Source organism: Gadus macrocephalus, chromosome 13 (assembly GCF_031168955.1).
Source record: "Gadus macrocephalus chromosome 13, ASM3116895v1".
NCBI lineage: Eukaryota > Metazoa > Chordata > Actinopteri > Gadiformes > Gadidae > Gadus > Gadus macrocephalus.
In genome coordinates this window covers 13,557,109-13,569,899 of record NC_082394.1, presented here as the reverse complement: position 1 = coordinate 13,569,899, position 12,791 = coordinate 13,557,109, and the positions used below count along the sequence as shown (strand labels likewise).

At 45.9% G+C, this 12,791-nt stretch overlaps 1 protein-coding gene and 1 long non-coding RNA gene across 2 annotated transcripts in view; both read right to left on the bottom strand.

Moving 5' to 3' along the window:
* Positions 1 to 11,263, bottom strand: part of kif5ab (kinesin family member 5A, b) — a 54,963-nt gene extending 43,700 nt beyond the window's left edge. The window contains exons 1-8 of the mRNA XM_060069966.1: positions 11,242 to 11,263; positions 10,845 to 10,918; positions 10,283 to 10,387; positions 10,032 to 10,080; positions 8,461 to 8,516; positions 7,964 to 8,051; positions 7,056 to 7,180; positions 5,207 to 5,311 (exon numbers count right to left, since the gene is read on the bottom strand). Coding sequence (XP_059925949.1) covers positions 5,207 to 5,311; positions 7,056 to 7,180; positions 7,964 to 8,051; positions 8,461 to 8,516; positions 10,032 to 10,080; positions 10,283 to 10,387; positions 10,845 to 10,918; positions 11,242 to 11,263 — 624 coding nt within the window. The remainder of the gene's footprint in view (positions 1 to 5,206; positions 5,312 to 7,055; positions 7,181 to 7,963; positions 8,052 to 8,460; positions 8,517 to 10,031; positions 10,081 to 10,282; positions 10,388 to 10,844; positions 10,919 to 11,241) is intronic.
* On the bottom strand, positions 1,505 to 2,466 carry LOC132470514 (uncharacterized). Its single transcript, XR_009528658.1, has 2 exons — positions 2,109 to 2,466; positions 1,505 to 1,818 (listed from the first exon to the last, which is right to left on the bottom strand). It is a non-coding gene; the product is annotated as an uncharacterized LOC132470514 (long non-coding RNA).
* Positions 11,264 to 12,791: the final 1,528 nt, after the last annotated feature.

Here is a 12,791-nt window from a genome sequence, read left to right as displayed (position 1 = left end):
CCAAGGAACAAGTCATCGACCACCGGGTCCACTATAGATTATTCAACCTAAGTCTGTATCTCGCTGTATTACATCATGGAATAAACCATCTATTCAACCCTCAACCCAACCTGTCAAGTTGCTTTGATTTCGACTTCAAGAATTACTACTACGACTGAAAATACACAACGCAGAGTCTAACATTTGGTGCCGTGACACCGTCTTGAAGAGAGGAGTGAGAAGACGATTGCCTCTGAAGATTGCCCTGTGATCGAGAAGACCGCGCGCCCTGCCTGGGAAGAAGTCTGATCAACGCCTGCCCTGCTGAGGGACCCGCATCCACAACGCGGCTGAACCAGCGCATCTCTATGCACCACGTGGGAATCAACGGTGACTGAATCTCATTCCACACTCTCGACCAAGAGAAAAGAACAAGAAAGTAATCTTAAAATAATCTACACGCATAACTGATTATTATTATTTGTTTTACTATTAGGCTGCACTACATTTGCTGAGTAATGAAGTTGTGTCATTAAGAGCTTGACGAAGTGAGGACCTGTATTAGTGATTGAGAGCTCAATGATCACTGAATATACGCCATATGAAACTATTGAATTTGTTTGTTGAATAAGGCCTTTGGTCTAGGCTAGAGTCCTAGAAGCTGGGCTAGAGTCACTCGTTTGCAGAAGGAAGACGAGGGTCTGGACCAGTTCACTCCAGGGCACAAGTCAACTGGACAACAATACCAGTCACAGGACTTGCCTTTGAAGACCATGTATCTCCAGCAGGTACTGCCGGAGATCCGAAGGGGAGTAAAGGCAAGGCTTCCCAGCTGGGACAACTGTAGCTGCACAATGGCAGAGATCAAGGAGTTCGGAGAAAAGGTGGATCGAGATGAAGAAGTCTCGATTCGATTCCTGGCTGACGAGAAGAAGGAAATGGCCAGGGAACGAGAAAGATTCCCCCAGTCCAACAGGGATAGAGGACGATTCCCCCAGTCAGACAGACAGAAAGAACCTCGACCATGCCACAACTGCGGTAGATTTGGCACGCAAAATGACTGATACGGGGTGAAGAGGCGGGAATGTTTGTTATTTTCATTCCTTATTTTATAGTTCTATATGAATAGATTAAATTACTAAACTATTAATCATGCTTCAGAAGAATTAACCTTTCTTGGATGGCAGATCTACCACAAGCCTCCATTGCCACAACCTCCAGATGGCTTACGACCTACGGCAACTCCTCGACTACTGCAAGCCAACAAATTGGCTCTTGCACACCAGACACGCATTTTGCTTTACTTTAGGTTTTCAAGCATCTTAAAATACCCAAATCATCGCTCCAATACACAAGTCAGCTAATGGCCTACAAGGAAATGCTGAAGCTAGTGTTAGTGATGGCGATAGAAATGGACAAGCTTGCGTGTACAAATATGCAACTAGAATTGCAAGGTTCACAGCCCAGTTGCATAAGTGGTCACAACCGTTGGATTGTAAGCAAGGGTAAAAAAAATAAATAAAAAAAAATCCCACAAACTAGTCAACATGGTCAATTGAAAGCCTGTACAAAACGACCCTGGAATAGTCAAATGCAGCTTTACTGCGGATGAATTAAGCCAAATTGCATAAACATCCAATGGTAAACAGCATACAAATGCAATCAAGGTTGCACTCACACTAGGCCATCTGGCCGTGACCGTCGCAACTGTGGCCTGGCCACGGTAGGCTCTTGTACATACGCCATCACGTCGCTAGCATCCAAACAATTCTACCAAACCTTAACCAACTAGTGAAAAATGGAACAAAACTTTAGCACACACCCAGTGTGACTAATCACCTTGTCCAGGGGTGTTCCAACGTGGTTTACCAGAGGGCCTTGTGGACTTTTGCACATTTGACAGAGACAGCACGGAATGACGTTAAACTAAGCTAATCTACAGGTTACTAGTGCTAGTGCAATTACATGAGCATTTTGCACAATATTTGTACTCCAATGCTACGTAAAGCAGGCTTCTTCAGAAACCCGTAGCCTGCTAAGACCGAAAGATGGCTCTGGAAGCCACTACGGCCCACGCAGCAGATTACTGCGTGGACCGTGGTGGCTTCCAGATCAACCATTCGGTGGACCATTCATACACATGTATTCCGAGGATGTTTTGAAGACACTGGAGTCCCATGGCACTAGATTCCTTTGAAGACTAAGTTGTTATGGGGGGGCCCAAAGGGGGCCCCCCCATAGATCTTGTCAGTCATCTAACACCTGTTAAGAAAAACACACACACCACAAGATACAAATCAGCAAAGCTAGGTTAACAAACAGCAGCGACATGCATGTCAAGGTGCAAAGAGCAGGGATACTGATGGCTTGTGTCTGAGGAGACAGCCCAAAAACGTCAACATTTAATAAAGGAAAATAACTTTTACTCACTGCGGTGGTCTGTTTCGAAGTGCCATGTTGGTAGCAATATTTGTCTGGGCTGTTCAGTCAAATTGTGTTCACCTTTAAAGGGGTGCGTGACAGGTGATCTCAATTAAGAGCTAATCAGAAAGAACACACACTGATCGGCCATGAGTGAGGCGTTCAAAACGAGGACGAGGATTTAACGGAATTGTTACCATTTCAAATTCAAATTTCTTTATTATTGGATAGGGTATGATATCAATGATTTGGGCTTTGAGTAGGCCTATATTTCTTAAATATATTTCTTACATTTTTTCACCCCTTCGCCTTTTGAATATGAAATCTATAATCTCAGCCTCTCTATAATTTGCCCAACACATATTTTATTGTTCAAATAAAATCCCATCCTTATTTTGCCATTCATATTGAATCTTTACTGTCTTTCATTGTACAACACAATCATCTAATAATTATTAACTTTATCCCTTATCATGTGTGGATCCCGATCTTTGCTCTGACCCGAGCCTCGTCTTAATGCAGCCAAGGAGATGGAAGAGCGTTATGAATAATTATTAGATGATTGTGTTGTACAATGAAAGACAGTAAAGATTCAATACTCCCCCGCAATAAACATCCCGCTTTGAACGGTGAACTCTTTACGCCTAGCAGCTATAAAAACTATAAAAACTACAAAATGACTCTATAGAGTGGCGAAGTCACGCCCCTTCCGGTAGGGCTCATGGGACCTATGAGATCGAAAAATATGAATGGGTGTCAATGGAGAGAAAATAATAATTTTCTGGTCCCAGTCTTTATATGCCCTGGATTACACATATGTTGTTTGTGGATTTAAATGATAATTTTTCATGCAAAGAAAACTAAAAATGTTCGTGAAGAAGTTTGATAATTTTAGGTTTTATGTGAGGCCGCTTTGTGAACTACAGCTCTTCGCTGCTCTAGACGCATATGATATACGTCACCACACCCGCCCTTGGAACTCGGCACAGAGATGGCGATCTCTCTGCCCCACTTCACCGCTTTTTCCAAGGGGAGGATAAAAGCATCGAAAGAGGTGAAAACCATTATAAGTCGGGGCACGTGCAGAGTTTCAGTTATGCCGATGGGAAGATTGTCGGTCTTCTCCACGCCAGTCGCAGGGAGCGTGACGTCACATACGAGCCGTGTAGTCTTTCTCGTTGTGTTTTCTCAACAGCCTTTATCTGAACAATTGCACAATAAACGGTCGAACTCTTTGCATGAAAAATTATCCTTTAAATCCACAAACAACATATGTGTAATCCAGGGCATATAAAGACCGGGACCAGAAAATAATTATTTTCTCTCCATTGACACCCATTCATATTTTTCGATCTCATAGGTCCCATGAGCCCTACCGGAAGGGGCGTGACTTCGCCACTCTATTAATGCAGGCTATGTGGAAAATGCGCCGACTTTGGCTCAGCCTGGCTCCGCCTCTTCCGCTACGTAGCTAAGATGGCTGCCGTTGAGTACGGGGAGTGTCCTTCGATCCACACTTCAGGATTAGCCCGTTTTGAGTACGGCATCCGGGTCTTTGAAGTATACTTCTTTTCGCCGGATCTTACTCAAATTTTGGCTAGTAAGTACGGACAGTACGGGTATTGGAACACGGCACAGGTTCGAGCGTGTGCATGGGTTGAATTGCGTGTGTCTCACGCCGAATGCATGAGACATGAGAGCCCTGTACTTACGTGACACAAACCAGCACCGCAAACGTTCTCTCCCGCTTGAGATGACGTCTTTCTTTATAGGTTCATGGGTCTGATTCGCAGATTTCCCATGCTGATATCCCCGAAGATTCTCGGGCATCTTCGACAATTTGGCTCTAGATTGTCTCATTACACGCTAAATAATATAATTATAGCCTAATTATATATATAGCCTATACATATATATAGGCAATATATATATATACATATAGCATTTGTGGTTTTGGCATAAACATAACTAGTGTGCACTGTACTATCTGCGCACACCCTTTCTGAAGCCTCTCTCGCTCTCTCTCTCTGTCCCTCCCTCTCTCTCGTACCGTTTTGTGGAGCACGTTAATTGTCTTAGAACACTCCCATTCAGAATGCATTGGTTTACATTTCGTTCTGTGTAACACGCAAAAAGTCGGACTATCGTGCTCTGGAACACGCTTCAATAGATTAACGTTCGTGCGCAGGAGCACGCAATCGCGTGATACCGGGTTGGAATTAGAAGATGTAACTGGAATATCAGCGTGACAAGGGCTGCGTGGTTTTGTGCATGACCTGACTGCTGGTGTGAATGGATCCACACAAGCAAAACATTTCCATGCAAAATTAACATCATAGTATTATATTCAGAAAGGTTCCTATTGAAACATTGCTGACAGCACCGTTTACAGTTACTGCTGCCGTCAGTGTGAGCACTCTCTCTCCCTCTCTCAATGAAAACACAGAATTAAACCTTGAAAGGGACTTGCTGGAGGCAGTCTAGTCACTTTAGATAGGAACGAGACGGATAGAAAGGAAGGAAGGAAGGAAGGAAGGAAGGAAGGAAGGAAGGAAGGAAGGAAGGAAGGAAGGAAGGAAGGAAGGAAGGAAGGATGGTAGGAAGGAAGGAAGATAGGGTGGAGCTAGGCAGGAGCCAGACAGAGGGAAGGAAGGAAGAAAGGAAGAAAGCAAGGAAGGAAGGAAGGAAGGACAGAGCTAGGCAGGAGCCAGACAGAGGGAAGGAAGGGAGGGAGGAGCTAGGCAGGAGCCTGAAAGAAAGAGGGAAGTATAGGACAAGGGGAAGGAAGCAGGGGCTCTCTGATTACCGTGCCCTCAGCCAAGGCAGAGATGACGTTCCCCAGGGCGGACAGAGACCTGTTGATGTTCTTGGCCTCATCCAGCACTGCTCCCTCTGCTCCCGTCTTGCTGACCTGTCACAAACACACACAGCCCCCGCAGCTCAGGCTGGATGTCAAGTCGCTCTCCGAATAGCAGCGCACCAATCAGTGTACAGCAGGATAGCATCGTGTTGACAGAAACAGAGAAGGGAACAGGAGCAACGACCGAGAGAGAAAAGGATGTGTAAATGGCAAATGACATCATCGCACTGCTCGTGCGATGTGTGACAGTGGCTTCCATACACTTACTGTATGTGGGCAGTGAAGGCATTCTGTGTGGCTTCAAATTCTATGGAGTTACTAGAGCGCATCTCTCTTCGTGTGTCGCCCCTATGGGAACAACACGGGTGGTTGTGTAGGTAGCATCAGCCACGGTTATTAGTGCGGAAAGCGCACGCAGTCAGCAACTATAAAGGGAGAATGGCCTTCAGCTGCTCTAAGCAAACCTGGTTAAATGTTTTGTCTCACGGGACACACTTTTAACTTCCACATCAATAGCATCAATGCGATACACCCTTCCACTGAAATGGAGCAATGGCGTCCGTGGCCTAGTTGTGTGCTTGTGCGGCTGCTGAGGTTGCACTCTGTTGATCCAGCGCTTATGAGCCACGTCGAGGTGCACAATTGATTTTTCTCTTAGCACGAGACGGATTCATGGAGATTTGTTTTTCACTTTGGAAGCAATTACTTTCCGCTTTGTTGTTGGGTTCCATCTCGAATTGTACCTCTTTTCTAAGCCCACCCTGGGGCGACCCACAGAAGGATTCTGTCCTCGAAAACAAACGGGCAATGGCAGACACGCTGGAACAGGTTGACAAGGATCAATAGACTGGGGCGGTGGGGGTCTACTACTCATCATTCAAGGTAGTGCTATGTTAATCAGCCCGCCTTCCGCAGGTGGTACACCTTCCCCTCAAGTTCATCTGATTTAAATGCTGTAATTAGAACACCTGCTGTAATTAGGGAAGAGAAATTAAAGAATTTTCGATTTCTTTTTTCCTTTTGAACTAAGCCCAAAACAGACTTACAGTAATTACAGTCAGCCTATCACCTCAGCCAGTCGGCTGGATCTTTCACTAATAATTTTTGCATGTACACATCCCCCGGTTAGCTTCCATGGACAGATATGCTCCCCCCCCCCCCCCCCCCCCCTTCCCCCTAATGATGTTCTTCCACTTTCCGTTTCAGTGAAGAACATCAACACAACCCTGCATTAATGACTTATGCTCCTAAAGGGGGTCCGTCGCGCTGAGCTATTTTAGAATATGAGAGAGTGCTTCTTCGTACACGAGTTCTGCAAGTTTAAATCGAGGTCAGGAATATAACCCTCGACTCAATTCTCGTTCCAAAAAGCATGGAGAACTTGGACCATTACCGCCACGGGTCAGGGATTCACGGTCAAATTATGTCAATAGTGCAAATATTTGATGAAAACTGACTTAACGTGGAAGACTGACAATTTGTCAGCGACACGCTTTTTAACAAAAATAGTACTGAGCAGTGTTCCGCTTTAAAATATTCAGCTTAACCAGAGGTTATTCGATGAGTTACAACGCGTGGAGAGTGTCTTAGATAGGGGCATAAAAAACGTACTCCCCCGCATATGAAAATAGTCCACTGCTGTCCTATATATTTTTGTAGGCCACAATGTTTTTTCTTATTATGCTGTAAATCTTGTTATATCATGTACAAAAGAAGGTGACACATTTTTTAGAAAGCACAGCATCTCTACGGGGTGAAGAAAAATGTCTCCTGCAAATGTTTTGATTGTGTTTACCTTCTCACTGCCAGCCAGGTCGACCAGGTAGAGCTTCCCGCAGATCTTCTGCTCCGTCTCCACGTGCTCCTGCTTGATGTTGATCAGGAAGATGCTGTGGCTGCGGGAACTGTGCTCGTTCATATCTGAGGAGGAGGAGGGGGAGGAGGGGGAGGAAGGGAGGTGGAGAGGAGGCAGAGGCAATGAGGAAAGGAGGAGTAGGAGTAGATGAAGAGGAGAAGGAGAGGAGGAGGAGGAGGAGGAGGAGGAGGAAGAGCAGAGACGAAGAAAGGAAGGAGAAAGCGGAGCGGAGGAGGAGAAGGAGGAGGTGAAAGGAGGAGGAGAGACAGAGGAGGAGGAGGCAAGGATGAGAGGAGTGGACAATGAAGGAAAGGAAGAGGAGGAAGGAAAGGAAGAGGAGGAGAGGAGAGGAAGGGGAGGAGGAGGATGAGAGGGATCAAGAGGAAGACAGGACATAGTAGAAGAGGAGAGGAGGGGAAAGGGAAAACCAGAACAGAACACAAAGTGAAGAAAAAGGACAGGGCAGGGTACAGTCCAATTAGAAGTGGAAAAAAAGAGGAAAGGCCAAGAAAAAGAGGAGGCAAGGGAGACGGGGGCACGGATCTCATTGAAACGCCACATACAGAACGTCACACAAATGCCAGGGAAGCTAACGACTCTATCGATCAAGTTCTTGTTAGCCACAGACCCGGCAGCGGTGCTAGCGAGTCATTTCACGCCTTAATCTGAACCTCATCTCGTACCTTCCAACCCAGGCGCCGTATGACGAGGGACAACACATTCAGTATTCCAGGGATGTGAGCGTGTAAGAGAGAGAGAGAGAGAGAGAGAGAGAGAGAGAGAGAGAGAGAGAGAGAGAGAGAGAGAGAGAGAGAGAGAGAGAGAGAGAGAGAGATATTATGACTCACTGGTGACTGCAACATGGCGGTTGGATTTGCCTTGGTCAATGACGTCCATCACTTCCTCTGGACTTGTCACAAATCGTTCCGTGCAGCCCTGTGTCACAGGAGGCAAACACATGTGTGATTGTGTGTGCGTTCGTGTGTGAACTTTTCGTAATGAAAACCAAAAATGCATGCATCCATACACAAGCAATCTTACCTCCAAACAAAACTGCACACACTTTTTTTCCGACTTGCTCTCTATTGCCCTCTCTCTCTCTCTCTCTCTCTCTCGCTCTCTCTCTCTCTCTCTCTCTCTCTCTCTCTCTCTCTCTCTCTCTCTCTCTCTCTCTCGCTCTCTCACCCAAACACATTTAGAATACATAGAATAGCACATATTGTTGCACTATGCACATCCAAATGTGCTCAATTGAGGATTGACACGCTTTCAAATATGTCACACAAATTACACACACCAATATGCAGCCGGGCTAAAAAGCACACACACAATGTGTCAGGCTCACCTTCACATAGGGCACTCTGTGCTTGTCTTCATGCACCGACAGGTTAGTTTTAGTCACTGTGATGACAAAGAGAGAGCAGAGGAAAAAGCCATTATCAGGAACACTGCATTGCCTGCATATGTATAAGCATGGATTAAAACATTAATATGGATAGTGTGTGCGTGTGTTTGTTTCTCTGTGTGTGTGTTTCTCTGTGTGTGTGTTTCTCTCTGTGTGTGTGTGTGTGTGTGTGTGTGTGTGTGTGTGTGTGTGTGTGTGTGTGTGCATGTGTTGAGTGGGGGTATGCATGTGTATGTGTTATTGTGTGTGTCTGTGTGTGTGATAAAGATAAAGAGAAACATTGAAATTGTGTGTGTGATTGACTTGAAAAAGCAAAACAAAGAGAGAGGGAGAATTTCTGGATATTTGTACATATATTATGCTCTTATTTCTGAAGGACAGATGCCATCTAAATGTAAGCAATGCACACACATTCACACTTACTCGTCCTCCGTTTTTTTTAATCTACCTTTAAAAGATTACCTTTAAAAATAAATGACGATAAATTCCTGTCATCCTCTTTCTCATTGCGTTCTATTTACCGATGGCTTGAAGTGACACAACGTCAGAGAGACTCACAGCACACACGTCGCCCCAGTCCTTATCGTCACCCCTCATCCATCAATGTCTCCCACGCCTCTGGAGCCTTCAGGTGCTCACATAGGTGTGCACATATGTGCATGTGTGCATGCGCATGTGCACGCACAGGTGTACTCTCGACGGAAGAAGCATTGGGTGTCTCATTGTTGTGTCTGGGTCTGTGCTGCTGTTATCTGTCCTGTTCATCACACTTGTCTGGCTCTCCTTGGTATTAAGTGTCTAAATGTTCCTTGTCTCCCGCTAGCTGCTCCCCTGCATACAGATGGAGGGGAGGTTAAGGGAGGGGGGGGGGAGGGGGGGCATCACGTCTGGCTGTGACCTCATTAGAGATGTGATCAGAACAGCATTGCATTACAGCTCTCTGCCTGCCCCTCCATGTACTTGTCACAATCCCTAACAGGATTTATTTCCCAAACACCCAAGGTGTACATATCGCTGCATTCACAACAGAAACCATTCACAAACGTGTGGTGCTTCGGTGAGATGTTGTAAGTTGAAAATAAGCTTACTGTCTTTGTCCACAGACAGTATGCCGGCGGCGGCGGCTCTAAGTAGATTGCTTAGCATTTAATAAAGGATATTACGTTACCAAAGTTAGCACAGTTTCACAAGTAAACTCATTGGAGACCATATATGCAAACTGAAAGTGCTAAAAGTAATACTAGCGATACAGCATGTGTTATAAAGTTACGTCCACATATGCTGCCTTTTGATGTGATTTGTCGTTTTCAGCTGTTCATTAGAGAGACCAACTGTCTGTAAGCAAAGATGTATGAACCATGTAGCTTTAACCTAGTACTAGAATCTTGAACAGATGTTCTATACATATTTAATGTTCCATGTGTCTAGTGATGGAAACAGCGACTTTGTCTTTGCAACAGAATGCACATTTCACATTATAATTTTTGAAAGGCGATTAATCACAAACCCACCATCCAGCAGGTCCCGGATTTTGTCCATATAGATCTCAAAATAGGACACCTAGAGAAGAAAATAAAGAAGTTATGAGGTATGTAGACATTACAGACTAGAATGGGAGAAACACGATGACAACTGGAAACAAGAAAGACAGCAGAAAGCACGGAAGCGTACACATTACACAAGCAGTACAATTCCCTCGCGGGGTAAGGCGGACAGCATGTGGGCGTTCGGCATAGGAGGGGGTAGTAGCCTTTGAGCCAACCTTGATGTGGAACTCTAGGTTTTCGTCCATGGCGAATATGTGTTTGAAAATGTCTTCTGCGATCCTGGGGATGATGCCCATGCCCTGAGGGTCGTGCAGCCTCCCCTGGAAGAGGCAGAGAGAGGCAAGGGGCATAGCATGAAAGGACCGCCAGGTGCCACTTGGCTTCTGGAGCACAAAGGTGGGGAGGGACTGTACTGTCATCGGTAAGAAAGCAACCGGGTCCTCCTGAGAGGTTGAACTTAGCTGTGGTACTAGTGGGAGTGGGAGGCTGTTTTCCAGAGAGCCCGGTAAGGGTGACACTGACAAGAACTTCGAAGGAAATATATGAAGACACCTGGGAGGGTGACTGTGTGTTTATTTGTTTGTGTGTGTGTGTGTGTGTGGCTGTGTGTGTGTGTGTGTGTGTGTGTGTGTGTGTGTGTGTGTGTGTGTGTGTGTGTGTGTGTGTGTGTGTGTGTGTGTGTGTGTGTGTGTGTGTGTGTGTGTGTGTGTGTGTTTGACATTAAGGAGCCCTGGTGAGTGAGCTCTGCAGGACGTGAATTATTTAACACCACACTACCTCCATGGTGTGTGTCTTCCCGGAAGAGGTCTGTCCATAGGCGAAGATGGTCCCATTGTACCCCCCAAGAACATCTAAACAAGAAAGAAAGGAAAGAAAATTAACATGGTGTATACACACATACACACAAAACGGACCAAATGATTCAGTTTTACAAATGATTGACTAAATGATTTCTCATATATATTATTGATCTTGAGTCAGTCATATGTCAGTGCAACCTATTGGGTTGTGCTAAACTGAATACAAATGGCTTGATTAAAATGAAGCCTACTGGCTAAAGAAAAGGTATTTGCTTCCGTGGCTGTAGGTCAACGAAGGAGAATGCTTTTTATATAGTGGTGCAGTCCTTCATTCTTCAACCAGGGTTAGTCAATTACCAGGCCTCGGGCCCAACGTGCAGGCCGGTTGAATGTCATTGTGTGGACGCGGTGTCATTAACACCTGTGTTGAACAACACAGCGAGAGCAAAGAACGGGTTCAGGGGCGAAACAGGTTAGCTGACCGGCCGTTTTCTGTGGAAGAATTCAGTTGTTTTTCAGTCTCCATCACCTCCTCGGATTTAGCCGTCTTATATTTGCTGTGTGTGTCTCTCTCTCTCTCTCTCTCTCTCTCTCTCTATTCTCTCTCTCTCTCTCTCTCTCTCTCTCTCTCTCTCTCTCTCTCTCTCTCTCTCTCTCTCTCTCTCTCTCCCCTACTCTCTCTCTCTCTCTCTCTCTCTCTCTCTCTCACTCTCTCTATCTCGCTTTCTCTCTTACTCTCTCTCTCTCTCTCTCGCTTACTCTCTCTCTCTCTCTCTCTCTCTCTCTCTCTCTCTCTCTCTCTCTCTCTCTCTCTCTCTCTCTCTCTCTCTCTCTCTCTCTCTCTCTCTCTATCTTTCTGACCTCAGGCCAGCAGCATGTCCTTACTATCAAGCCTTCCCCCCGAATAAACCACATTCTGGATTCGATGGGAGGAATAGATTGGCATCGGCTATGACGCCCACAATGCTGAAAATGCTGCTGATAAAGCAGGAAGGAATAATGAGGATGAATGAAGTTCAAGCACTCTATATCTGTTACACTTCCATTCAATTTTTTCATGCTTATATTTTTTCTGTCTCTCTCTCTCTTTCTCTCTCTAATCTGCCTTAATTTCCTCTAAACTTTCCCTTCCATCACCCCAGAGTTCCTCACAGAAGTTCCTCCTTCTGTCTTCTAGCTAATCTCCCCATCTATGTATGCAGCGCCTTTCAAAACAAAGAGTCTCTCTCTATCTCCCTCTCTCTCTCTGTCTCACTGTCTCTCTATCTGATGCGAGTTAAAGGGATTTAAATCTCCTCTGTGAAGATAAAATAAAAGAACAGAAAACAAATGAAGGACGCAGATGGAGAGAAAAACAAGGCAGAAGCCTGCATGATAGAGCAGGAGGAAGACAAGAAGAAAAGAGAACCCCTGTCTCCATCCCCATCGTGGGTTGACGGGAGTGCATGTATGCCTGTGTGCGTGAGTTAGTGCGTGCGTGCGGGCGCACGTGGATACGGGAGGAGGGGGAGGAGAGGGAGCGATGGGAAGTCGGCGGGAGTCTGTGTCATTTGAGGCATGGATGAGACAGGCCGGCTTCTGCCGGGTGACGATAAGCAGGCAGGCCGATGATCATGCAGGTCATGTCTAAACGTCGCGGGGTGTGACGTACGGTCTCCGGGAAGCGAGCTGGGTATTTTGCCGAGACAGGCAGGAATATATAAACCCTGCTTATTCATTCATGGCAAACGGTTGGAGGCCAGAAACATTTCAGAAATAGCATACACTGGATCAATTGCGGAGGGATGGATAAGGGAGAGGGGGGAAAACAAAAACGAAGGATGGAGGAATTCCATCAGAGCCCTCTCCCCCCCCCTCCCCACGGCGACCAGTGTGTCAGCCATGTTGCAGATAAGAGAGGTGAGGATGGGTGCAGTGGATTACC